At 33.6% G+C, this 25,486-nt stretch overlaps 2 protein-coding genes across 2 annotated transcripts; one reads left to right on the top strand and one right to left on the bottom strand.

Annotated features, from left to right (window-relative positions):
- The first annotated feature begins 481 nt into the window (after nt 1-481).
- On the top strand, nt 482-16,038 carry LOC111702680 (kelch-like protein 25). The gene is made up of 15 exons (XM_023474441.1): nt 482-582; nt 2,437-2,517; nt 2,890-2,917; nt 2,986-3,012; nt 6,539-6,630; nt 6,912-7,061; nt 7,664-7,727; nt 8,117-8,174; nt 8,273-8,318; nt 9,514-9,588; nt 9,830-9,891; nt 11,686-11,731; nt 11,888-11,963; nt 15,381-15,467; nt 15,949-16,038. Exons 1-15 carry the CDS (start codon nt 560-562, stop codon nt 16,021-16,023), a joined length of 990 nt encoding a protein of 329 aa, XP_023330209.1. The 5' UTR covers nt 482-559; the 3' UTR covers nt 16,024-16,038.
- A 2,373-nt stretch (nt 16,039-18,411) lies between these two features.
- On the bottom strand, nt 18,412-25,230 carry LOC111702702 (mRNA decay activator protein ZFP36L2). The gene is made up of 2 exons (XM_023474469.1): nt 25,125-25,230; nt 18,412-19,541 (listed from the first exon to the last, which is right to left on the bottom strand). The coding sequence occupies exons 1-2, from the start codon at nt 25,134-25,136 to the stop codon at nt 18,804-18,806; spliced, it is 750 nt and encodes a 249-aa protein (XP_023330237.1). The 5' UTR covers nt 25,137-25,230; the 3' UTR covers nt 18,412-18,803.
- Between the last annotated feature and the right edge of the window lie 256 nt (nt 25,231-25,486).

The following is a 25,486-nucleotide window of genomic DNA, read 5'->3' on the forward strand; positions in this document are numbered from 1 at the left end:
TTAAGTACAGGGTGTCCCAAGAAACATGACAGTTGGTGAATAGTTTTGAAGGTCTTCTTCCATATACTGTAAAGACCTTTCGCAGTTTAATTCTTTAAAAAATCTTTTACTCAAAAATATTTTACTTTGAAATAAATTTTTACTATAATATGACTGCTATGTGAATTTTATTATTCTCTTTGGTCATGGTCATGGTCACCAACTGTCATGTTTCGTGGGACACCCTGTATGTGCCCAGATATAAATGTATAGTATTATATAGAATATAGATACATCATATAAAGATGAAAGTATTACTATTTAAATAAATAAATTTTAAATATTAGTGTTTTATTGCAGATTGCAACTTATAGTCTTAACCTTGACTGTGTCAGGGGTTAATTGAACAAAATAAAAATATGGATAAAACAAAAATGTAAACTTTTTCATCCATAGATAGATTTTTGTTTCCAGAATATCCTGAAAAAAATTTCTAGAAAGCTAAAAGAAAAAAAAATCCCAAAAAATTCGTTATTTAGTTAGCGAGATTTGATGCAGTCTAGTTGCAGCAGCTGAAGAAATGTTTGCAATATGCATTCTTGGGTAAATTCTTGTTATACAATTATTATAAAGAATATTATGGATCCGTTTTTTGATTAATTATAGTCATTTGTACATTTATTTTAACGATGGTACAATACAATCTAGAATGAGAAAATATTGACAAAAATCATGCTTGTCCGTGCTGCATAAATGCTTTTATCTACAGTGAGAACCAGAAAACTCAAGCTAGTTCAAAAAATATAATACACAGCAATTGAGCAAAGTAAACCATTTCACTTAATAAGTGATTTAAAAGTTGATATAGTAAATCAAAACTCCAAATAAATTATCACTTTAATGTCGTCTTCCTTTACCACAGTTTTCTGGTTCTTGGATAAAGTAGTGGGAAACCGTTAAGTTAATGTCACAATGCTCTACTTTTTATATTGTATGTACATAAATTTAATTAAAAGCCTATCATTCGTAACAAAAGACAATATTTTAAGAGTGTCATGGATATCTACCTATATTGAAAATAAGAAATAATGAGATTCAAAATTCATGTCGAGGGGACCCACTATACTGCGGAATATAAAGACGACTGTTAAACTCAATTGTTAATGTTCAAAATAATTAAATTTACATAACCCTATTAAGGCTGGGAGGTCTGAATCTATGTTTAGCCAGGGGGGGGGGGCGGTTGGCACCTCCCTCACTTATAAAAAGGGCTTTAAAGAATAGGTATAGGGTTGAAATGCATGTTCATTGCCCAATTTTTCAAGGCCAGCTCAAAGAAAAAAATTTATTCCGATAACTTTAATAGTTTGGGTGCCAGGGAGGGATGAAAAAAATGCTTAAAAAAGGGTAAAAAAAAATAAAAATTGTTTTAAATTAACATTAAAGTGTGACACATGTTTCTACATGCATTTTTCAAGGGCTTTTCAAAACTATAGGTTTCAGAACTGTAGCTTTTAGATTTTTTTTTCACAGACCGGACGTTTTTTTTCGCCCTGTACCCTTCCTATAAAAAATATTTTTTAACAAAAAATCCTTTAAATTACCAATCAATAAAAGTCACAAAATTTCATTAAACGCAGAAACTGAATAGTATATAAAGAGTAGGGTTTTCAATCGAAACTTTTTGCATGAGTAAAAATTGCACGAAATTTTGTTATAATTTCGCATTGATGCGCAAAAGCTATTTCACTCAAATTGTGAAGAAAATCTTGGTTTTTGCGTATTTCATTGTTTCCTGCTATTTCGTTATTTCGTTATTTCGACCTATTTCGTTATTTAGAGCAGAGCTATTTCGTTATATTTGTAGAAACAATTTCAGGAAATGAATGAATTAATCACTTAGGGTTTCTTGCACACAAATTTTAGACTGTTTAGTTTGGTCCAGCCGACACCGAGATAGGTAACCAACAAGCAAACGGACAAACAAAAGAAATGTAATGCATATCGATAGATTAATACGAAGATGTCATCAGTAAGACTGAGACGCACCTCCTGTGGGATCTTTTAAGCGTTTTCTCAAAACATATTTTAATATTTTTTTAGATAAAGGTAATCAAAATTTAACAAATTTTCGTTTTCATGAGCATTGCCAAATTTTGGGCAAAAACTAAGATCTTGCATAATTCATGAGCAAAATTATATTCATGCGTAATTTCATGCTAAAAAAAAAAAATTTGTTCAAAACTGGTTTCGTATTGATGCAAAATTTATGCAAAATTTCGCGCAAAAGCATGAAACAAATGCGCAATAGAATCTACTGTTTCCTGGAAAGCCTAATTAAGACCCGTCCATATATACTATAAAAGATAATATTAAATCCATTTGCTTTCTACATCATAAAAAGTAGATTCTTTTTTTTGAAAAATTCCTAAAATTAATATTTTTACTTTTCTGCAGATTGATATCTGGAACTAAAACTGTAATTGGAGGAGATGTACTTATGGTGATTGGTGGACAATTTTTTAATGCTTCTAGCAGGGAAATAAAAAAACCGATATGTTATATTAAAATAGATTATTTTATACAATTTATTTCTATACTTTTTTTCTGAAACAGAATGATTTGGGTTTCATAGATATTTGTATTCTCAAGATTGATAGAGTAACTTATTTAAATATAGGAATTTATAGACAATATTGAAGGTAAATAATTGACCATGTCCCATATTATAGACAATATTGAAGTAAATAATTGACCATGTCCCATACTTTATCAAAAAGTTTTCCTAGGAATTTGTTTTAACTAAAAAACTGCCGCTGAATTAAACACAATGCCCAATTTGTCATGCAAATCTTTTAAACTTTATTAGCCTTTAACAATCATGATTACACTTGGTTTGATTTTTTCCAGAGAACATGAAACCGTTAGCTCAGTGGAGGTGAGTATGAAACAATCTCAATTTATAAAAATATTTTTGATCACTTGTACAATGATGATTTTATTTAGATTATTGGGGAAAATGCTGTTTGTGAGGTGAATATTTTATTTAATGCTTTAGCTATTCATCTATTGATACAACCATAACATTCCAATTCATGATATCATTTATCAAAATAACAAAAAGGTGATAATTTTACAATAACTCTTGAATAGAAATTTGACAAATTGCTTAGGGTCTTACTTGAGTAAGACAGAACAAACATCTTCAAATTTGATTGTCCAAAATGTCATACAAAAAACTAAACTATATTTTTTTTATTCTTTTTTTCACTTTTATTGCAAAGATATAAAAATGTAGTAAATGCCCTCCTCCATAACAGTTTCTGAAACAAGTATCTAACCAGGTACAACTCAGATTCTCTTGACTATTAATGTCAATACATGGCCTGGCTACAATCCCGTGAACTATCAACACCACTACCACTGGACTTGATCTTGTTAGCTATCAATGTCAACAAGGACACTAGCAATTAATTGATCAATGTCTCAACCATGGACACTAGCAATACGGCTACAATCCCATTATTTATCAAGGCCACTACCTCTGGAAACAATCTCATTAGCTATCAATATCAACATGGACACTAGCAATTAATTGACCAATGCCTAGAATTCTAATCCCAAATTTATTGCATGATTTAATTTTTCTATCACTATGGGTTCAACTTCAAATACTTGGTCCAGCCCGTTTAGATAGAATTTGAATTTTCTTTCCATCCCTATCACTTTAAGTCCTTTTCCTCCTTTTCTTCTGTTCCTACGTTGCTGGTCCTTGGCATTTTTCAGTCTATTAACTCCCATAATTCTTTGGACACTAAATTACTCGGACACTAGATACCTGGTATCAATCAATGGTAAACCATGAGTCTCACGCTTGTAAAACTTATATTTCACGCCAGTTTTTCTGGTCGTCTTTCTTTAACTTTTCCATACCGTTCAGGTTTGTCATTAACTTTTCCACCCAACTAATCACTTCCTGTTCTAACTCACTCTGAGGTTTAAAATTCTCTGTTAACTCATCATTAATAGGTCAGACATTTTCGAGATTTGAAACGTTTATTAATTCATTAACATCACTATTTTCTAAATCAGATTTCTTCATCTCTGGAGTTGCAAGCTGTCCGCTGCTGGAACTCTCTATGTAAAAACCGAATCTACAACTTCAACTTCTCAGTTAGATCCGCCACTGTTTTCTCCAGATTCATCACTCTTCCACCTCCTTTATTTCTCTCGCCTTCTCCTTTTTTACTCTGTTTACTCCTGCAGTCTTGTAAGTAAAGGCCATATTTTCCACAATTGTAACTGGAAAAACTTTTATTGCTACTTCGGATTTGTTTGTAACTCATTCTTCCTTTTGGGATTCTTCTTATACCATTCTGCAAATTGTACTTGATTCTTCTTACCCCGTACTGCAAACTGCTTACAGTCTCTCTTCATATGGCCAGTTCATATTTTGTTTAGGTTACACAGTTGCTGATCCAGTACCTGTTTAAACTTGCTCTCATTTTGCACTACTTTAGGTGTAAACTGTAGTCCACAGTAGTAAAACCCTAAAATCATTGCGGTCTTGAAAGCCAGGATTCTTTTCTTAAGAGCAGTTCCAAATCTACCGAGTTTTTCATAGGTCTCCTCATTTGCACCTCCACTTATCAACTTTCCATCTAGGAAATCTTTACTTTTCTGGTTTGGATCTGTGATTTTGGGTTTCTCTAGCATTGCTGCTACTCTTGCAATAGGATCCTGATTCTTGGGTTTTGAATTATTTGTATTCCCTTACAATTCCTTTTCTTTCTTTGTCTTTACCTCTTCTATATTTCTTTGCACTGCTCCAACTAATGCCTATAAAGTTTGTTTTCCTTGCTTCATTTGTTCCAATCTCTTCATTATGATCTCGAACTCTAAGAGTGGGAGGTTTCTTCCTCCTTCGCCTTCTGTCATGCTTAGTCTGAACCCTCCTCACTAGGTAACTTAGAGTGATATGATTCCACAGTATCCAGTGTTGCTGTTGTTGTCTTGTCTTCAAAGATATCTGCTAATCTGTCCTCATCAGAGATCTAGGCATTTAAAAAGGGTTCCTTAACTCAAGCCTGTATATCTGCGAATACTATTGAATCTTGATATAAATTCTAACAGTATTTGACACAAAAGATGATTTATCGAATAATCCACCCCTCCCCCAGCGCCAGCCCCTCCCTTCCTCCCCCTCTCTCTCTCCCTAGACGAAGACAAGATAAAAGATTAAACCATCATTCAAATAAACACACAATAGGCCTGTCAAGCTGCAGCGAGACAGCAAAAAAAAACCTCTAAAGCTAAATCAGGCCAGAAAAACGATCCAGTACATCAAAAAAGTGAAGGTCATGGTTAACATGGCAGTCCGGGTCAACCCCTAGGCAAGCTAGGCCAAACCCAAGAAGTATAAAAGGCCGAAAATTTTAACAATATTTCAGTCTTGGTTCAGCTCTCAAACGAACCATATATGAATGCTCAAACCCTCCCTCCAAACATTGCTTAAAAGGTACTTAAAGGGAAGAATCCCCATCTCTATTTGAATCATCTCTCTCTCTAGCTTTATAAATTGATATTCCAAATCCCCTAAATTCAAGTGTTCTTAGCTAACTCTTAAAACCAAACATTTACAAGCCACTGCTACCACTTCACTACCACTGGGCGCAATCTTGTTAGCTATCAATTTCAACGAGGACACTAGCAACTAATTGTATAATATCTCCACCAGGATAAGATCCAAACAGTTACAATCCTGTGAACTATCAATGCCACTACCACTTGGCGCAATATCATTAGCTTTAGATGTCAACAAGAACACTGGCAATTAATTGATCAATGTATCATCAAAAACACGATCCATTTGTCTTCAATCATGTGAACTATTAACCTCTCTACCACTGGGAGAGATCTTGTTAGCTATCGATGTCAACACAAGCACAAGCATATTATTGATCAATGCCAAGACTTCAGACACAATCTCATGAGGCTATCGGTGTCAATCAGACACTATTTTAATCTCTATCAACACCAAACCAATGGGCGTGATTTCAGCTTGTAAGGTTCAATGAGAACCTATTACTCTCTCGGCAGTAATGAAATTGGATTTTCTAATACAACTAACTATATTTCTTCAGTTTAGATTAGAATTGGGTGTTAACAGCATAAATAGAAGTTATGCTCTGTAATATACAATGTAGTTAAGTATCACAATAAGGGTATATGGGTATGACAGAGTTATATATATCTACATAATTTGATTGGGTTAATCCCAATACATGATTTACTGATGAACTAATGGGCACACTAGTTATATTGACAATCTACAATGTAATTTACTATGAGGTCTTTATATTTGCTTCAAACAGACAAACCAGGAAAAAACAGGCCAAATACAAAGATTGAAGCAGCCAGTAGTTTAGTTTGACATACTATCCTTCAGGCCAGAAGGTAAAATATTAGTTTTGATGGGTGAACTCAATAACATTGCAGCAAATTATTTTAAAGGTAGCTGTATTAAAAAGTTTCTATTTTGCTTACTTCTCCCATTAAGATCGATAGTTTACCCACCCCACTGTATGGGATGTCAGCAGGAAGAGTTGGGGATAGAGTGTATGTTTGTGGAGGCTTCTATTACTACTACAGGTGAAGAAAAGACCAGTATTTGTGGCAATAAGCCTAAATTTTGACAAACATACTTTAAATAAATATGATTTAAAATGTTTTGCACTGTTTTTACCACTTAAAAGTTTTTTTTGCCTTCAAAAAGACTTAAAAATTTTATATGTTCAAAATGTTTGCTTTATTTACATAATGCCAAATTTCAATCAATTAGCAAACAAAGTTTAAGAAATTAATAGTTTGGCTTGTTTAATCCCCTAAACTATGTATGTAAATTTAACCAATCCGTATGAAAATACCCATAGGTTGCTCTGCTATGAGTACTCTCGCACAACTGGACGTTGGACTGTGTCTAGAACCGGTTTGGAGAGTGCTAATGCTTATATGGCTTCGTACAGTGCAGGAAACCAGTTCTACCTAGCAGGGGGTAGAGACTATAGGGGTGGGGATGGGAGGTAAGAATTGTTATATTAGATCATAACATTAACAATTGTGGGTATACTGTAATTTAAACTTTGGTAACTTTGATGCGTCACTGCTGGTAAAGTGGAATGAACGAACTTGCTGGGAAGTTTTCAAGAACAAGATATCAAAATGATGTCACAAACTTTATTACAATATTTTAAATATTAACATATACATAGTACACATGTAATTGAGTCAATGCAATACAGACTACAGTCAGCATCATGCAGAGTAGTAATGTTCCTTTCTATCATAGTATCACTGCATGGAGCCGATGCATAAATAGGATTGGCACTACTTGGACTGTGCTGACCGGAATGTAAAAACTCTATTGCACTGGTACTATGACACATACAGATGCTGCATAGTTAATATTTAAAATGGTATATGCCAAACCATGTTCTAAAAAACATGATCTATACTAGCTTAAGTTGCTTGCCATTAAGACCATGAATTAGAAGAATCATTTATAAATAAAAAACATTAAGTAGAAATAATTTAGGGGGGATGAATTTTTATTATAAATGGAAATTACACTATCCTTTACACGGTGTTTGCCACTTGTTTGACTCCAAAACTATATTTATTTTAGCAATGTTGAGGATTGGTTATACACAAGTTCTATCAATAAACTGCAAAATAGAAGATTTGAAAAGGTGTAATTTGAACTTTACCATCATAACTTATAATCATCTTCATGCTGGATCTATACTTTGCTTGTCTGTCTGTCTGTTTGTCTGTCCGTTGTATTCTTTAAATGTAAAAACGGCATAAGGGATTTGGCCCAACCTTTGTGTTGGACCACAAATGACCACAGGGAAGGTTTATGAATGCTAAAAATTACAAAAATTTGCATCCAAAAGTTTTTGATTTTTGTAAAATTTTAAAGTGTATTATGAAATCCACAAACTTTTTTGTTCCTTTTTGTATTGTACAAAGAGAAGATGCTCACAAATAAAGCCACAATTAAAAGTTGAAATAGAAGATGAGTGTGAAGCGCCCTAAAAGCCTATATTAAAAATGGAATTATTAATATTTTTATCAGATTGCTAATCTACCTGAACCTATTGCAGATGGTTGTATAGTCGTCACAAATATAACAGGTATATTTTATAAATATAACAATACTGTGAAATAATAAAATAAAACCAAATATTGAAAATACTAATTATTAGCATAGAATAAATTTGTTGTTGTCTAGGAAAGCATCGATTATGGTTGATCGGAGGTTCTAATATTCCTCAACGGTAGGTTAAGAATTTAAAGAGTTAAATTAATTTTACACCTTCTTGTGCATTGACATAATCTCAATACTCAAATTGTTTGTGGATAAATACTAGGATTTGTAATATACAGAGTTTAGTTTACGGGAAGATTCTTTAACATGAAATCAAAACAGAATGATTGTCCCTCAAACTTTTTTTCAGCAGAGTTGAAAACTTTAGAATGAGATATCCTTAATCCCAATTACTTAATCTGAGTATCCAATGGATACACTTTTGATTTTCGTCTTAAACTACTCTTTCTTGGATATGGTAGAGAAAAATCAAAAGGCGGGTTTTAAAATTAGAGATTCCCTCCCGTTTCTGTATATTAATCTTAAATGGTGCTCTAAATTTCAAATTTTTCGGCTTCATATACGCGATTCTGATTGGTTGAATTTCATACACTTTTCAGGATACAAGTACAAGATTAGGTTAGTCATGATATAAAGAAAAAGAGAGGATCCAGCATTAATCTCGAAATCCACCATTCTAAAGTTTTCAGCTCAGGTCACACATACTGTTGAGAAGGGTTTAAAAGGTAAAATTAATCTGATGTGGTAAAGAAATGTTTCGCCGATAATTTCCAAAGTTTTTATGGTTTATAATTCTTTCCAGCTTCAGAACAGGTAAGGTTCCATAAGTCCAAATTGATCCAGAAAAAAAGCCCAAGGGAAAACAGATTTAACAGATACACCCCAGTTGATTTAAAAAAATCTGTGCATCACATGATCATTATGAAGGTCCCTGTTAACCCTGTAAAGGCTGGGGGGTCTGAATCTATGTATAGACTGGGGGGGGCGCATCCCACACTCCCCTCCCTAGAAAAAGGCCTTAGAGAATAGGTATAGGGTTGAAATGCATGTGCATAGCCCAATTTTTTAAGGCCAGCTCATTGAAATAAATTATTTTGATAACTTTAATAGTTTGGTGCTAGGGAAAGTTGAAAAATGCCAAAAAGGGGAAAAAATGTTAAAAAAAATATATTAAAAATAAAATTTGAAAAGTTTGAAGCATGTTTCTACATTCATTTTTCAAGGTCTTTTGAAAAAAATAGATTTTAGATCTGTAGCTTTAGTCATAAAAAAGTGATGGGATATTTAAAATTTTTAAGCAACCACCCCCCCCCCTTCATGTATGTTTACTCCAGGTGTACGAGCAAAATATGTATTTACTCCAGGTATAAGAGTGAAGTGTATAGTTTAGACCTCGGCGCTGGTACTTGGAGTAAACAACCTGATATGCCAGAACAACGGTAAACTTATAGAAATTAAGATTAACATATTCTTAATGAAACAAAGAGCCAAATAGGCATTTATAAATATTATTCTTTAACTGAAAAAAAATTAAAATTTTTAGCATAATATTGTTACCAGTTTTTCAAAACATGTTTGATAATAATGCCTACTTAAAATGCTTACATACTAATCTTGATTTAGTAATGTGTAGAAGTAAACGATTTATGTAAATCCAGATGATAATTATCTTTTATTAAGTATGTGGCCAGCATGCATTGTCACTACTGTCGAGGGTACTCTTGGTATACTGGTAGCAGGAGGTAAGTTTATCCTCACAGCTAAGTTGAATTAGGTGTAACCCTAGAGCGAATATTTTATTGAATAATGCTATGCTTAACTTAGGACTGGGCGCGTTCCTGGTGGAACAATCGTTCTTTCCCGAGAACTAACGGAACGATCAAGAACGATCCCATCTTTCCGAAAAAAACGAATGCCTAGAACATGTTCTTAAAATATCGAAACGATTAGTAAAAGAACGGAACGGGAATTGCTTGAAAAGAACGGTTAAAATTGTTAACGCATTCTTATTATCAAGAACGCCTTCTAAGTTGGGAACGCATTTTAAATCAGGAATGTGTTCTAAATCCTCTAGAAATAGTTAAAGATTTTTTTATTTAATCACCTGACCCCCTCCCCCCACTTTACACCCGCCATCCCCCCGCTCTGACAAAATTATTGCTCAGCCCAGAAATTATCTAAGCTTATTCTTTTAACCCTAAATTTAAAATATATAATTTAAAGTATTATTTACGGCCGCGAGGAACTTTTTATTAAAAAATCGTAATTTTTTTACTTTTTAACAAAATCTTTTCTAAAAAACTTTTGTCTTGGATGGAATTGTTCGTTACTAAGAACGGAACAGGGGATGGAAACGTTCTTGATTAAGAACAGAACAAGAGGGATGCAACCATTCTTCAACTAAGAACGCCAAGAACGGAACGGAACGGGAAGAGGGTTCTTCTACTCAGAACGTCGGAACGTGCCCAGCCCTAGCTTAACCTACTTAATTCACAATAATCTTGCGATAAGTGTACATCCCAGGTTATAATGCAAGAAAAGTTAATTACAGGAGCGTATACTCTGCGTACATATTGGAACCAGTTCTCTCTGGGTGGAATTTGTAACCCTGAGGCAGAAGCCCAAAGGAGTCAGCGTAGAATTACAAGACAGATAGAGCATGTTCTACACCGACTGCGCGAAACTTCAATGTGATTCTGCCTCAGGGTTAATGAAAATGAGTTCCATCCCAATTTTGAAAAGGCAGTCACCTGGTGTCCTTTCTGTTATTTCAATTAATCTATGGGTGTACTGTTCTGATCTGAATCTATAGTCTGTTCGCATATGGTACATTGTACATGTACAGTATGCTCTAGGTCTGCTTAAAAGACAGCTTTGTACTTCAAATTGAACTTTTGAATTTAATGGTTAAAGCCTTACACCCATGATGAGGCTTTTTGTAAAGAAATAAAGAGAGTTTCAATTTCTCAGGTTGAACTGTTTAGGGGGAAAAGAAGTGTCTTCTCCAAGGATTTAATGCAAGGAAAGTTATTTCAGAAGTGTACACATGTTTTGTACTGCAGTGTACTGTCACTGGGCAATAATGTAAACACGAAATCGATGTTAAAGCCTGAAATGGGATCCATCTTTCACATAAATAATCAATGAAATATTCTGGTCATAGGAAACTATTATGTGAATTATCAAAATTATCAAAATTCATTGCTTTTAACATCCTTGGATACTAAACGAACTCTGATGTATCTATTCTTGTTTACAAATTCCGCCCAAAGAGAACTGGTTTCAATATGTACGCAGAGTATACGCAGAGTATTGTGGGTTCTCTATCATATTTGTGCGGCAAAGACAAACAAGATCATTGACAGAAAGTACATCTTTTAAGACAATAATATCTTCCCAATTGTCAAATCTGGCATGAACCTATTAAATGGAGGATATCTTGTAACAAATAAAAGACAATACCAGATTTAAGTTTCGACAATTATTTCAAACAATTTGGTATTTATTTGTTATCATTTTAATTTGTTAATGTTCAGGATACTTTAATGGCGGATCAAGCATTTGGTTACCCCTGGTCGATAGGTTGATAAATATCAAATAATTTTACATTTTTGGAACATTTTTATTTTCTGAAAATACTATTTTTTAATTAACTTTCTTTTAACATCAATAGTTTTGCAAAAAAAATTGGAGAAACAAGATTTATATTTGATATAAAATATAAATGTTTAAAAAAAGAAATGGAATATCTTTGGAAACCTATGAATTAACTTTGGACCAACCCCGATGGGAATGGTTAAGTAGCTTAACGATGGTAAGGAAAATTAAGATAAATCTGACTGAATTGAAAATATGTCAAATTGTCCAAAAACTGTAAACAGCTAGAAGACATGTCGACATTTTATTTGAAAACAAAAGGCTCCGGGATCGCTACGTATGGTTAAGTACGGAAAATAAAATATGAAACATTTTACGTATAATTTTGCGGTAAAGGGATTGCCAGGTCCGATTCACAATGGTACCCTTTTAAGCTTTGACTGAACTATGTTAGCTTTGAATGCAAGCTACATGATCATTATTTTCATTCAAATTTTTACCCACCACGGTGAGCATATGCTTGCAGACTTGCAGTCAAGTTCTCTAGTTGCGCACAATTTTTTGGCGAGAAAAATATAGATTTTGCCAAAATCATTCAAAGGGGTTAAATGCAAATTGTTGAGTATCAGACATGTCACTCTAGAAATGGAGTATTGCTTAAAGGGAGTGACCGGTCATGTAAGGTAGTTGAATTGAGTATGCAGTGTTGTGGAAAACTTTTAAAATTTTAAAGATCTGTAAATCCTGAGTTTGAGCGCAAAGTCGACGTTCAAAACTCCTACTTTGGGTGTGGATACGTTTCCAGAGTTAGTTTTTTTTTATTTTAAAAAACGACGACAAAGAATGTAAACAAAACTCTACAGTAAACTAATTAGTTGTTTCGGAACCGGTTGAAAAAATAAAAATTAATCTTATCATCGAAAATAAGTAATCTTGTTCAATTATTAGATTCTATTTTCTCATTATTCTAGTTCTCATTATTCACAAACATTTTCTGCGATTTTCTTGAATTAGTATTGAAAAGACGACATTTGAAGAATTTGAAGATATCTGCGAATAAATTCAAAATGAAGAAATGCAATATTATAATGAAAACAAAATGATTGATTCTAGCATTGATTTATTGACAAATTTCTTTTGAGAAATATGTTCCTAACCATCTAATTAGATTACTGTATGACTTTTACTTTATTTTTCGTCGTCATTATTTAGTAATTTAAAAAAACCGATTCTGAAAACGTATCCACCCCCAAAGAAGGAGTTTTGAACGTCGAATTTGCGCTCAAACTCAGGATTTAAAGATCTTTAAAAAGTTAAATATGTCTCAAATGAATCCGAAAGAAGCTTTCCACAACACTGCATACTCAGTTCAACTACCTTACATAGCCGGTCACTCCCTTTAAAATGACGTAAACCAGAGTACCAACACCAAATACCTCAAATATTGAAATCAAGAACACAATTTTTATAATACAGGGTGTTCCAATAAACATGGGAAATAAGACAAGAATACAACATCGTCTTTTTTTTAAAATTAGCGTTGTAATATACCTAATTTCACTGTACACTGTTAAACTGTACACTGTTTAAAAGAAAGTCAAGTCTGCTATTGAGTAAATCTTCTGTATGTACAAAAGTTGTTTACTACAGGGTGTCCCACGAATCATGACAGTTAAGAGTCGACTTGAAGATTGTCTTCGTTAACCTGATTTCACAAATCACAAATAGAGTCCAGCCACAATTCTCACATAATACAGGGTGTCCCAATAAACATAGGAATTCAGTGGCGACTTCTATATCGTCTTTGATCCTCAAGGAATTATTACGTGAACACAATTTTAGTAGTATCCCATTTAAAACAGTTAATAATTAAAACTACTAGTCTTGGGACTTCCAAAATATGTTTTACAATTTTTACAGCTTCAAAACTGATCGAGATATTAAGAAATATGTCAAAATTCTAGTTTAACAAAATCGTTAAAATGTTCAATATCTCCGTAAATTTTGATTATAAAAAGAATGCCACAATTTGAAAAGCTCAAGACGTACAACCTTTATTTTAATACATTCTTTGTCATTTATCAACAATCGGAAATCGACGATTTTAATGTCGTCTCTTAATTCCCATGTTTCTTGGGAAACCCTGTAGCATATCTGTCCTGTTATTTCCAAGATATTTCTTGAACTCTTAAAAATTAAGAAGATTTATCATTTCCTTGAAATTTTAAGATTTCAAAGAACAAAGATGATATCTCTCCATTGTCATGCTTCGTGGGACACCCTGTATACAAGTAGTACAGTCTGCAATCATAACATAAACAAAAAAATTATTAACTCTAGCAGCTCTGCTATTTAGGCATCAGCACCATACTAAATCAAAAAATAATTTTCTTAAACGAAATCAAAATCGTCACTTAATTCCCATGTTTATCAGGATACCCTGTATAATTATTGCTTTTACGTTACCCTTCAGACAAGAAATATCCAGAACTTCTGTCAAAATATTCATCAGAAGAGTTTCATTTGAAATTTGTAGTTTCGTAAGAAAAATAAATTGGTTTTATACTATGTATATAGCCAAGGATGGGGGGTNGGCGCCCCCCCCCTATGAAAAGGTCTTAGAGAATAGGCATGTGCATACTGCATAGCCCAATTTGCCAAGGTCAGATCATTGAAAAAAAATTATACCCATAACAATAATAGTTTTGGTACTTGGGAGGGTTGAAAAAAACGCGAAAAAAAGGGTCAGAAAAATGAAAAAATATTTTTCTTTGTTTTCACCAAATATGAATATGGGACACATGTTTCTATATCCATTTTTCAAGGGCTTTTTAGAAATATAGTTTTTAGATATGTAGCTTTAGTCACAAAAAAGTTATGGGCTATTTTAGATTTTTTTCCAAAGACCGGAATTTTTTCCGCCCTGTACCCAACCCTATGCATAAAAAAAATCGTTTTTAAAAACGATCGTTAAACGATCTTTATTGTTTCGTTTTTCAATCGTTTTGAACTTTTAGAAAACGATCATTTTTTTAAAACGATTTGTCACCGTTTTTTATACGATTGTTTTAGAAGAAAACAAATTTATTGACAATTATGTTAACGATCGTTAACGAAGGGTTGTCGTTAACGAGACGAACTTTGTAAAAACGGTCGTTTTTGGAAAAAAATTACATGCAACTTTATTGAATGTCGTCTTACATGAAGTTAACTAGTTGTGGGGGAGCTAAAACTTCTTGATATTTTCTTAAAAACTACTACTTAAAAACGAAGTGTCGTCGTTAACAATCGTTATCGAAGGGTCATCGTTAACGAGCGTTAACGAAGGGTCGTCGTTAACAACCGTTAATGAAGGTTTGTCGTTAACTAAGGGTCGTCCTTAACGATCGTTAACGACTGTTATAAAAACGATCGTTTTGAAAAACGATCGTTTTTAATAATGCAAAATAGTGAAAACGTTAACATCCCTCCTAATTGTGCGTTTGTCGAGCACTGGGATATGTTATCTAAAATTTGCTTGTATCAACAGCTGCAAATTTCGCTGTGCGCTGCATTGAGTGTAGACTGTTTGCAATGCAAGCAGATTTAGCTATACGTTCACACATTAAAGTCTGTTTTATATTTTACACCTCAGGCTAGAAAATGGGGATCTGCGATTGGCTATGTAAATGGCAAGCTTACTCTTGCAGGGGGAGGTGATTATGGAGATAACACTATAGAAGTAAGTTTTTATATTCAGAAACAATTTTGTCTACAAAAGAAATTCAAGTTTTTGCCACAAACTCAAATTTTTAATCTCTAAATCTTTGCAACCTGACGGTGTAAACCTTTGATTCATATAGAATTCATAGTTTGCAATATCAAAGGTCTGCGTTGTTGGACTGAACAGAAAGGGGGATTAAAATATTCGAGTTCGTGGCCAAACTCAACTACGTAAGCAATAGAATGAATAATTAGTTTTCTTTCAATGTTTCATACTTTTTCTATTCAAACGTAAAATTTTATAAAATTTTAACTTTTTTAACCTATTTTTTTACCAAATTCCCGAATTTATTCTGCAAAAAAAAGCTACAAATGAACAACAAAAAATACTAGAAACAAATAAGATACGCTATGAAGTTTTGTCTTTTTTTTAGTTATATAAAAATTCTTAAATAAAAAAAGACGTGCTAATTTTGAGCTGATTGTTTTTGTAAATTTAGCATCTCATTGGTAGAGATTGGTTGAAGAGCAATCTGACCATGAAGTATAAACGTGAATTCACAGCAGGTTTTTAATCATACTTAAAATTTACATTTTCATTTATCTTGGAGTAAATCTCGGGCCTGTACTCATTTTAAATAAGTAGCACGTCTAATTACCTCAACACCTTCATCGATTAAAAAGAATGAATGAGAAGTTCATGTTTTACTCTTTTAAAATTGATATTTTATTTTTCAAGTGAAAACATTCTTGACTATATCTTCAAGTTTCACTTCAAATAAAAGTATAAGGTTTAAATCTTTCAATCTTACAGGGTGTCCCACGAAACATGACAGTTGGTGAATAATTCAAAATGTCTTCTTCCATAATTACTTAAGTTGTTTAATACCAAAGAGAATTATAAGAATATTTAATGGTAGTCATATTATAGTAAAATTGATTTTAAAGTAAAATATATTTTAGTAAAAGATTTTATTGAACGAAAAAAAGCAAAAGGTCTTTAACGTCTATTACAGTTATAGGGAAGAAGACATTCCAAATTATTTACAAACTTTCATGTTTCGTGGGACACCCTGTAAGTCCTCTGATTGAAGAGCTATTGAGAAAAAAATGTTTTAAGTTTTCTGCATGTGTAACCCCAGAGACCAAATTTAAAAAAATTGAGCCGGGGCTTAAATTTGGGACGTAGCTCAAATATAGTTGGTTCAACTTGAAATTATAAACAATGTTTCAAGATTTATGCCGGCGCTCAATTGAAACCAGTTTTTGGTGGATTTAAGACGCGGCTCAAATTCATTAAATTCGGCCTCATTCCTTTTCCGTAAAATCAGAAATAAAGGTCACAAAGTCGAACCAGAAATGACGCATAATTTTGATATTTTCCTTATGTCAAATTTCCAGTGAGCCGGTCATCGTCGTCATTTTCCGGCTCATTTCCTTTTGTATTTATTCCTGAAATTGTCTTGTAAGCATTTCTAAACATACCGCTTTTAGGGCGCTTCGCGCCCATCTTCTATTTCAATTGTGAACATTTTCTAGTTGTATATTGTAAAACATAAACAAACAAAAAAGTTGCTGATTTTAAAAAAATCGTGGATTTTAAACATTTAATGAAACTCGACTTTTGTTGGAGGCAAATTTTTGAAATTTTGATCATCTATAAACCTTCCCTGGATACATGTAAAGTCCCACACAATATTTGGGCCTGATCGGTTCTGCCGTTTTGACGTATTAGAACAAATGGGCAGACAGACAGACAGACAAACAGACAATTCTAATTTCGAAAAAAAGGCATTTAATTATCTGAAAAGTGTAAAGAAAATGTACAAAAACTAGCTTTTAAAACCTTCAATACCATTTTCTTTTTAAAAAAACATAAAAACATAAAAGAAGGCATTTTATACAAACACCAAAGGGTTAGACTTTTTTCTTACTTCCTCTCCCTGCAACCATAAGCTTAAATTCTATGCAAACTATTTAGATAATATATGCAAGGCAGAAAGCAAAGTTTAACAGGGTGTCCCAATAAACATGGGAATTGAGAGACGACTTGAATATCATCTTCGATTTTCGATAATTGATAAATGACAATAAAGAGCATCAAAAAAAGATGGAAAGTCTAATGACCTTTTCATAATGGGGTCTACCTTCTTTATATTTTTAAAACTGACCGAGATATTAAATATTTTAACAGTTTTATCTCCTTCAATTGTTATGGTAAAAAAAATCCCTGTATTGTAAATCAATAGAGTGGTCATTCTTACTAGGAAAAAGAAACGAGAGGAAATCACTCTTGTATGCCCAGTCCATTAGCGCCTGATCCAATCAGGGTTGAGTCATGTGTTTGTTGTCTATTCTGAACCAATAGAAATAGTACTGCGGAAACATCTATCTTTCTATCATATCTCATTATCCAATTAGAGATAAATCCTTGCGGTGCCATACACTAAATGAAACTATAGTGGGCCTACGTCCTTGCTTAGACAAAGGTATTTAGGGTACCATTGTAAATCGGATATGGATGGTTACGTCTTTACAGTCACTTTTTCAATTAATACATTAGTTAAAATAGTTGTAATTATATAATAAACGGTCTGACAATTAATTTAGCTCTTTACTAAGAAGTGAAAGGTTAATAGATGGCTAAAAATGAAATTTGTTACCGGGAAAAAAATGTCGACATTTTTTTGTTTTGAAATAGGCAAAAATTTCAAAAAATTTAACAGAAAAATCACCAAAGCAAACATTGAATTGTTTGAATATTAAATTTAGCAACATGTTGTTTTATCTCTGTCTTCCCTCAGTGTCCACATTTAAAAGTAAATATTATATAATAATATAACCTAGACTATAGTCTCACATAAAAAGTATAGATATATTTATGATTTATTTATATAATATATAAAGTAAATATATTGATTAATATCTGTAGAGTAAAAAATTAATATTTATGCCGGGGGAGGTCTGGGGGGGCTTTATCCTGCATTTATTAATAAATACTTGTACCTCACATACATAATGTCGGAGAGAAATAAATAGTGTATAGGATAAATATAAACACACGCCGGACAGCGTTGCTAGGAATTTATGTGACTAAATCAATCTTTCTGCACGTAATACTCATATATTCATCTTAAACAGTCACTCGGTTAAATGCCTCCAGGGGTTCCAAGGGTCCTAGGGGCAGGGTGTTGATATAATGCAGGTTTTGGAGGGAATTGGGTTGGGGAGAAGTGAACAAAGTCAACTGCTAGTAGAATCGCTAATCAACTGCTTCAAGAATCGTTTCATCAACAAATCCAAAGCCTTTCGACAACGTAGGTTCTTAGCAATTTTACTTTATATTTAGACAAATTCAGGCCAGCTTGTTGAAGATTGGAAGACGAAGAGAGCGGGATACATCAAGTGGAGAGGAGGAGTAGGAGGCTGGGGGAGGGGATGTCGACGTCGGAGAGTCCAGGTCGGAGCAGAAGGATCCGCTGCGGGAGGATTCGGAGGAGCCGGAAGAGTTTAGGTTGTTCCTGCCTCCGAGGGAAATGTTAAAGAAGTTGCTGAGTTGGTTGACGGCCTGCTTCATGTCGTTGCTTGTGTCGGGGTAGGACCAGGTGGAGGAGTTCGAACCGCCGAACATGGGCAGCTGCTTAACCGTCGAGTTCGACTTTTTCTCTGGAGTGGGTGGGTTAGGTCGTAGCTCGTCCATGGCGTGGATAAAGTGACAACGGGGTCCGTAGGGACAGAACCCAGCGCTATGATAGGTTCGGCACACTTCGGTCTTGTATTTTGGATGCCTGTTGACGGAGCGAAGTTCTTCATGTCCGTGCGCAAACTGACACTTATCTCCGTACTTGCAGGCTCCGTGTTCCTGGTAGGGTCGGCACATCTCCGTCTTATATCTAGTACTGGCCTGCTGCTGATCTTGCTGCTGGGTGGGAGTCTGGACACCAGACCGGGGAGTGTTCAACCTCATCTCCTGGCAATCCCGGGGCAACAGGGATTCTCCGGGAGAAGAGGGAGCACTGTATCCGAACTGGTTTGGCTCGTAATCGTTGTCGATACGAATCCTCAGACTAAGGAAACTGTCCTGGTTCTGAACCTAAAACAAAAGGATGATTAAAAAATAAATAATGACGGGATAAAATGATGAAAAAATCAATTATAAATGTCTTTATCTATGGATAAAAAAAGGAATCTTTCTAACATGTGGTTTAATCTTTAAATCCAAGTTGTTGAAAGTGAAGAACATTTTAGTTGTATTTAATAGAATAAAACTGAAAAAACTGATTTTTTAAAGTTAACGTTCAAAAATCGAAAACAAATAAACTTTTTTTGTCAAAATAATAAAATCATCATTAATATCAACATGTACATTGCAGTGCATCAATTTCAAAATTACATTTATTTAAATACATTGTAGATAAATTGAAAAACATTTCTGCTTTCTCACATACATTCCCAGACTTACAAACACCCCCACACACATACATCACAGACACACAAGCATGGAGACTGCAGATAAAAAAGTTGACTATTCAAGGGCACAAACCTTGAATATACATATACATTATATATATATATATACAAGTCAATTTATCTAATATTTATTTAATGATATTTTTACATTTACAGGTGTCTAAAAAGATATTGATAACTGTAAAAACTGGAGTTGGCATTTTTTTTTATCTTAAAGTGATAAAAAATTGAACTTTTTTGAAAAGTTTTCTTATTTTCAGACACCCTGTACATTTACCAGTGTTAAAATAAAAATAATGCACGCATAACAGTTATGACTACTTAAAACTGTTGAATGAATATTAAATTAACAAGAATCTACATGATTAACTCTTTTTATTGATATTATATTGTTTGACTGATTTAAATTACATATTTTTCCCAATTCTTTTTTTTCACAAATGCAACTATGCAGATTTTTTTCATTCAGAAAAAATTAAAAAACACATGTATTTTAAGCTGAGATAAAATTGTGAACACATAATAATAAAATTGGATTAATCAAGTTATCCCATTATGCTTAAATATCATATTTATAAAAACTCCTTAATTATTTCGAAACCACTTTGCATCATAATTTCAAATTTTGCTAACACCCCCTTACCCTTCACCCCCCTTAAATCAACTAGTCAGTGAAATAGGCCTGTTTACACTGCACAAATGCATTTTTCATGAATTCATTAGACTATTTATGCTTATCCCTGATATTAACCGTTTCGTTTGTCGGTCGGATTTTGAAATACCACGGGCAACGCCTGTTACATCTGTTATAATTTAATAACATGGAAATATTGCTCTAAAGTGAAGCTGGGGTGGGGGGGGGGGTAAATCCCGGATTTTTCTAGCCCCCCCCCCCCATGGTCCCTTAATATTGAGCGTATATCCACTGTAGACCTGTATGCCTGTTTTGATCTCTGTATTACGGTTAAAACCAGAATAAATCTCCACCTGACTTGAATAGTACAGTAAACTCCGGTACCACTGTACTGTAGGATTATAGTAATCCTTCACTGAAGTACTGTGCTACTCCTGTACTGTAGGATTATGGTGCCCATGTGCTGTATAAGTATGGTACCCCTGTACTTATGTATCATGGTGCCCCTGTACTGTAGTATTATGGTACCCCTGTACTGAAATATTATGGTGCCTTTGTACTGAAGTATTATGGTGCGCCTGTACTGAAGTATTTTGGCAGCCCTGTACTGTAGTATTTTGGTGCCCCTGTACTGTAGTATTATGGTGCCCCTGTACTGTAGTATCATGATGTTATCTCTACAACACAATTTTGTAGACCCTAGATATTTCAAAATATGAATTCTGATGGATTAAATAATCAAAATTTGAAATATCATAGGTTTACGCCATCTGATTTTAGAGATATAGGTATTAGAAAATTGGGATTTGTGGCAAAGACTCAATTCCTTTGCTTCATCCTTTTATAAAAAAATTATACTATTAAGCACTGTCTTATTTCCTGTATTCCCCCTTTTTTTATTTTCTTTAGTTTTACTTCAATTCTAAATCCCTTCCCAAAATTAAGCTCGTCTTACAATTTCTTTAAGTCATTATAAAATATGTTTAGGATTTTTATTTTTCTCAAGACCATCACAGTTAAGAGTAAAACCTTTACGNACGTATCTTCAAGTGACCCTCCATGCAAAATTGGACTGTTCAATATACAACGGTACCCCTTAAAAAACTCTTATTGTGTAAGAAATCTAAACAAAAAGAAAACTAGAAGGAACAAATATCTCTTTAGAAATCCTTATCAGAAAAATGTTAAAGGGTACCGTTGTGAATCGCATATGTTACTAAATAAATGGAGGCACTTTAAGTTTCGTCCACAATTCCTTAAATCAGGTGATATCCTATATTATCTAATATATATTGTTGTAGGATATATTTAATTCTGTAACAGTTTTTTTCAGCTTTGATTTACATCCTGGAACTGAAAAGTGCGATTGGTACACCTTTATTGAATTTCTCTGGTACCACTGTACTGTAGGATTATAGTAATCCTTCACTGAAGTACTGTGCTACTCCTGTACTGTAGGATTATGGTGCCCATGTGCTGTATAAGTATGGTACCCCTGTACTTATGTATCATGGTGCCCCTGTACTGTAGTATTATGGTACCCCTGTACTGAAGTATTATGGTGCCCCTGTACTGAATCATTATGGTACCCCTGTACTGCAGTATTATGGTGCCTCAGTACTGTAGTATCATGATGCCCCTGTACTGAAGTACTATGTTGCCTTTGTATTGAAGTATTAAAGTGCCACTGTACTGTAGTATTATGTTGCCCCTGTACTGTAGTATTGTAGTGCCCCTGTACTGAAGTATTATGGTGCCCCTGTACTGAAGTATTATAGTGCCCCCGAACTGTAGTAGCATGTTGCCCCTGTATTGAAGTATTATAGTGCCCTTGTACTGAAGTAGTATAGTGCCCCCGAACTGTAGTAGCATGTTGCCCCTATATTGAAGTATTATAGTGCCCCTGTACTGAAGTAGTATGTTGCCCCTGTACTGAAGTATTATAGTGCCCCCGAACTGTAGTAGAATGTTGCCCCTGTACTGTAGTATTATGTTGCCCCTGTACTTTAGTATTATGTTGCCCCTGTACTGTAGTATTATGTTGCCCCTGTATTGAAGTATTATGTTCCCCCTGTATTGAAGTATTATAGTGCCCCTGTACTGGAGTATTATAGTGCCCCTGTACTGTAGTATCATGATGCCCTTGTACTGTAGTATCATGATGCCCCTGTACTGTAGTATCATGATGCCCCTGTACTGTAGTATCATGATGCCCCTGTACTTTAATACAATAAACTATGAATACTAGTAGATTGTAGAAGAACTGATCTGAAATCAAGATGCGTGGAGAACAGGTTTAGAGAGACAAAAAAATACAGTTACTGTAGATTAAACTTCATATATAAATTATTCTTTTTAATTCATAATATGCTTTGTTTTTAAAGATGTATTTTTTATAAATATCAAGAATTAACTCACACCTCGGACTTTTGCAAAAAGTACAAATTGGTTCTTAACTTAAAGGCTTTTTTACTTTTTAAAAAACTTTCACCATAAACTACTGCCCCCCCCCCTTATTTTAATTCACTTTGCAAAGACTCCCCCCCCTTTCACCAAATAATTGGTAAAAAACAAGGTATTGCTGATGCTTGCAAATTATTACTGTTCTAACCAGAGACACCAAGAATTCAACTTGTGTTCCAGATGGCAAATCAACTTTATAGAATAAAAACTAAACAGACATAATAATTGCATAAATCTGAAATAAAAGTGGAAATCAACATGTTTTCCATGTATGTTACCTAATGCCAGCCAAACCATAACATAGCGAACCGTAACAAAAAACTGTTACAGTGAGACCCATGAAACATAGAGGACGACATTTAATTATCTACATGATGTTGTTGTAAAGCATATAAAATTATATAGCTTTACCATAAGCTTTAAAATCAACTAGTCAGTGAAATAGGCCTGTTTACACTGCACAAATGCATTTTTCATGAATTCATTAGACTATTTATGCTTATCCCTGATATTAACCGTTTCGTTTGTCGGTCGGATTTTGAAATACCACGGGCAACGCCTGTTACATCTGTTATAATTTAATAACATGGAAATATTGCTCTAAAGTGAAGCTGGGGTGGGGGGGGGGGTTAAATCCAGTATTATCTAGCCCCCCCCCCCCATGGTCCCTTAATATTGAGCGTATATCCACTGTAGACCTGTATGCCTGTTTTGATCTCTGTATTACGGTTAAAACCAGAATAAATCTCCACCTGACTTGAATAGTACAGTAAACTCCAGTCCCTCCCTACACTACACTTTTAAGAAGAGGGAAGAAGAGGGGGGGGGATTTCGTTTGTCCCTTAATTTTTTGGGGAAACACATGTTATGATAGTTACCGGGCGTTGCCCGTGGAATAAAAAAATAGATTTTTGAAAAAAAAATCGAAAAAATGTCAGCCCATTTAAACCAGCGGTTTGGCACGCTAGATAGCTGGCATATAAATATATGTATATAGAAGTAAAGAGCATTATTAAATAAATTTATTGAACCCCCCCCCACCATAACCATAAGCCAAAATATATATGAACCCATTTAGTACAGTTAGTCCAATAAAAGTTGACGGTTTGTTCGACAGCAAATAGTTTGAAAATCATCTTATAAAGTGAACTGGGTAAGTGCCCAAGGCAGAGTTGCTGAGTTTCATGTTTATTGACTCTATTCTTAAAATTCATAGCTATTCCACAGTTTTAAGGGCCTCACTGTACTTTAAAAAATATAGATTTTTAAATCTGCCAATATATTAAAGAAAACAGGTTATACAGCGGCTCGGCAAGCTTGGCTAGTTAACCAATAAATTAAACTTGTTTTTTTTTAGCACGCTAAACAATAATACATATACATATATATTATGTATATATATATATATATGTTGCAGGGTTAACACTTTTGCATTTGTTGGATTAGAAAACATATAATGCAAAATTTTACAATTTTTATATCTTAAAAAAGAATAACAACTATTTTAATGACCATTTTTTTTAAAGTAGATAATCGTTTAAATTAAATTCACCTTGGATAATTTAGCCAGGTTTCAGCATCTTTGCAAAATAAATGCATAAATATATTTTCTAAATTATATTTGAAGTTAACCTGTTCTTCCATGGTTTAAGATATATTTACGTTAAAATATTTGTTTTTTATTCCAAACCAAGCAAGCAAGGTATCATATATCAAGGAAAGAATGTATGAATATCAGTGATAAACTCCATGTATTTTAAACTATTGCATTTCTATATAAATACATTTTTAAATTAATATTTTATGCTGGATTATTTATTTTTCAAGAGTAAATTTTTTAATTGAAAAATATGATGATATACAACAGAATTGATTCTGCAAATGTTTCTGTGTAAAATGTAAAATTTTCCAATTATAAGATGAAAAAAATAACTGTTAAAAATATTAAATTGCGTAAGCTCATAAAAACATTGTTGCCACCCACGTGTATTTATAAACTCTCCCTGTTCTAAACAATGAAACAAGACATTATTTGTGCTGACGCAAATACCCTCATATATACCCTTAAAAAAACACAAACGTACGCACAAAAAAAAATATAAGAATTACCTTTCCAATCATTTTGATAAATAAATAAATAGGCACAGTACAGCTAGTTAGCTGTATTCTTGCCGCTTGTTGCCTGTATACTGAACTATAGCTTTACTTACTGCTTTACGCAGACCTGCCCTTGAAGTAGATACAGTAGATAGATATTTAGTAGATAGAACAGATAGATAGATACACTGTCTGCGCCGCGCCGCGGCAACACTCTGCCTTTTGCGCATTTTTTACTCATATAGATAGATAGATAGTTTTATATACACACAAATACTTAAAACAGGGGCATCGTCTATGGATATATGATTAACGTAGATTATTTTGTAAAGGGAAAAATATATAGATCGAATAAAACAATCTCTGCAAAAATT

This window comes from Eurytemora carolleeae, unplaced genomic scaffold (assembly GCF_000591075.1).
Source record: "Eurytemora carolleeae unplaced genomic scaffold, Eaff_2.0 scaffold7, whole genome shotgun sequence".
In the NCBI taxonomy this organism is placed as follows: Eukaryota; Metazoa; Arthropoda; class Copepoda; order Calanoida; family Temoridae; genus Eurytemora; species Eurytemora carolleeae.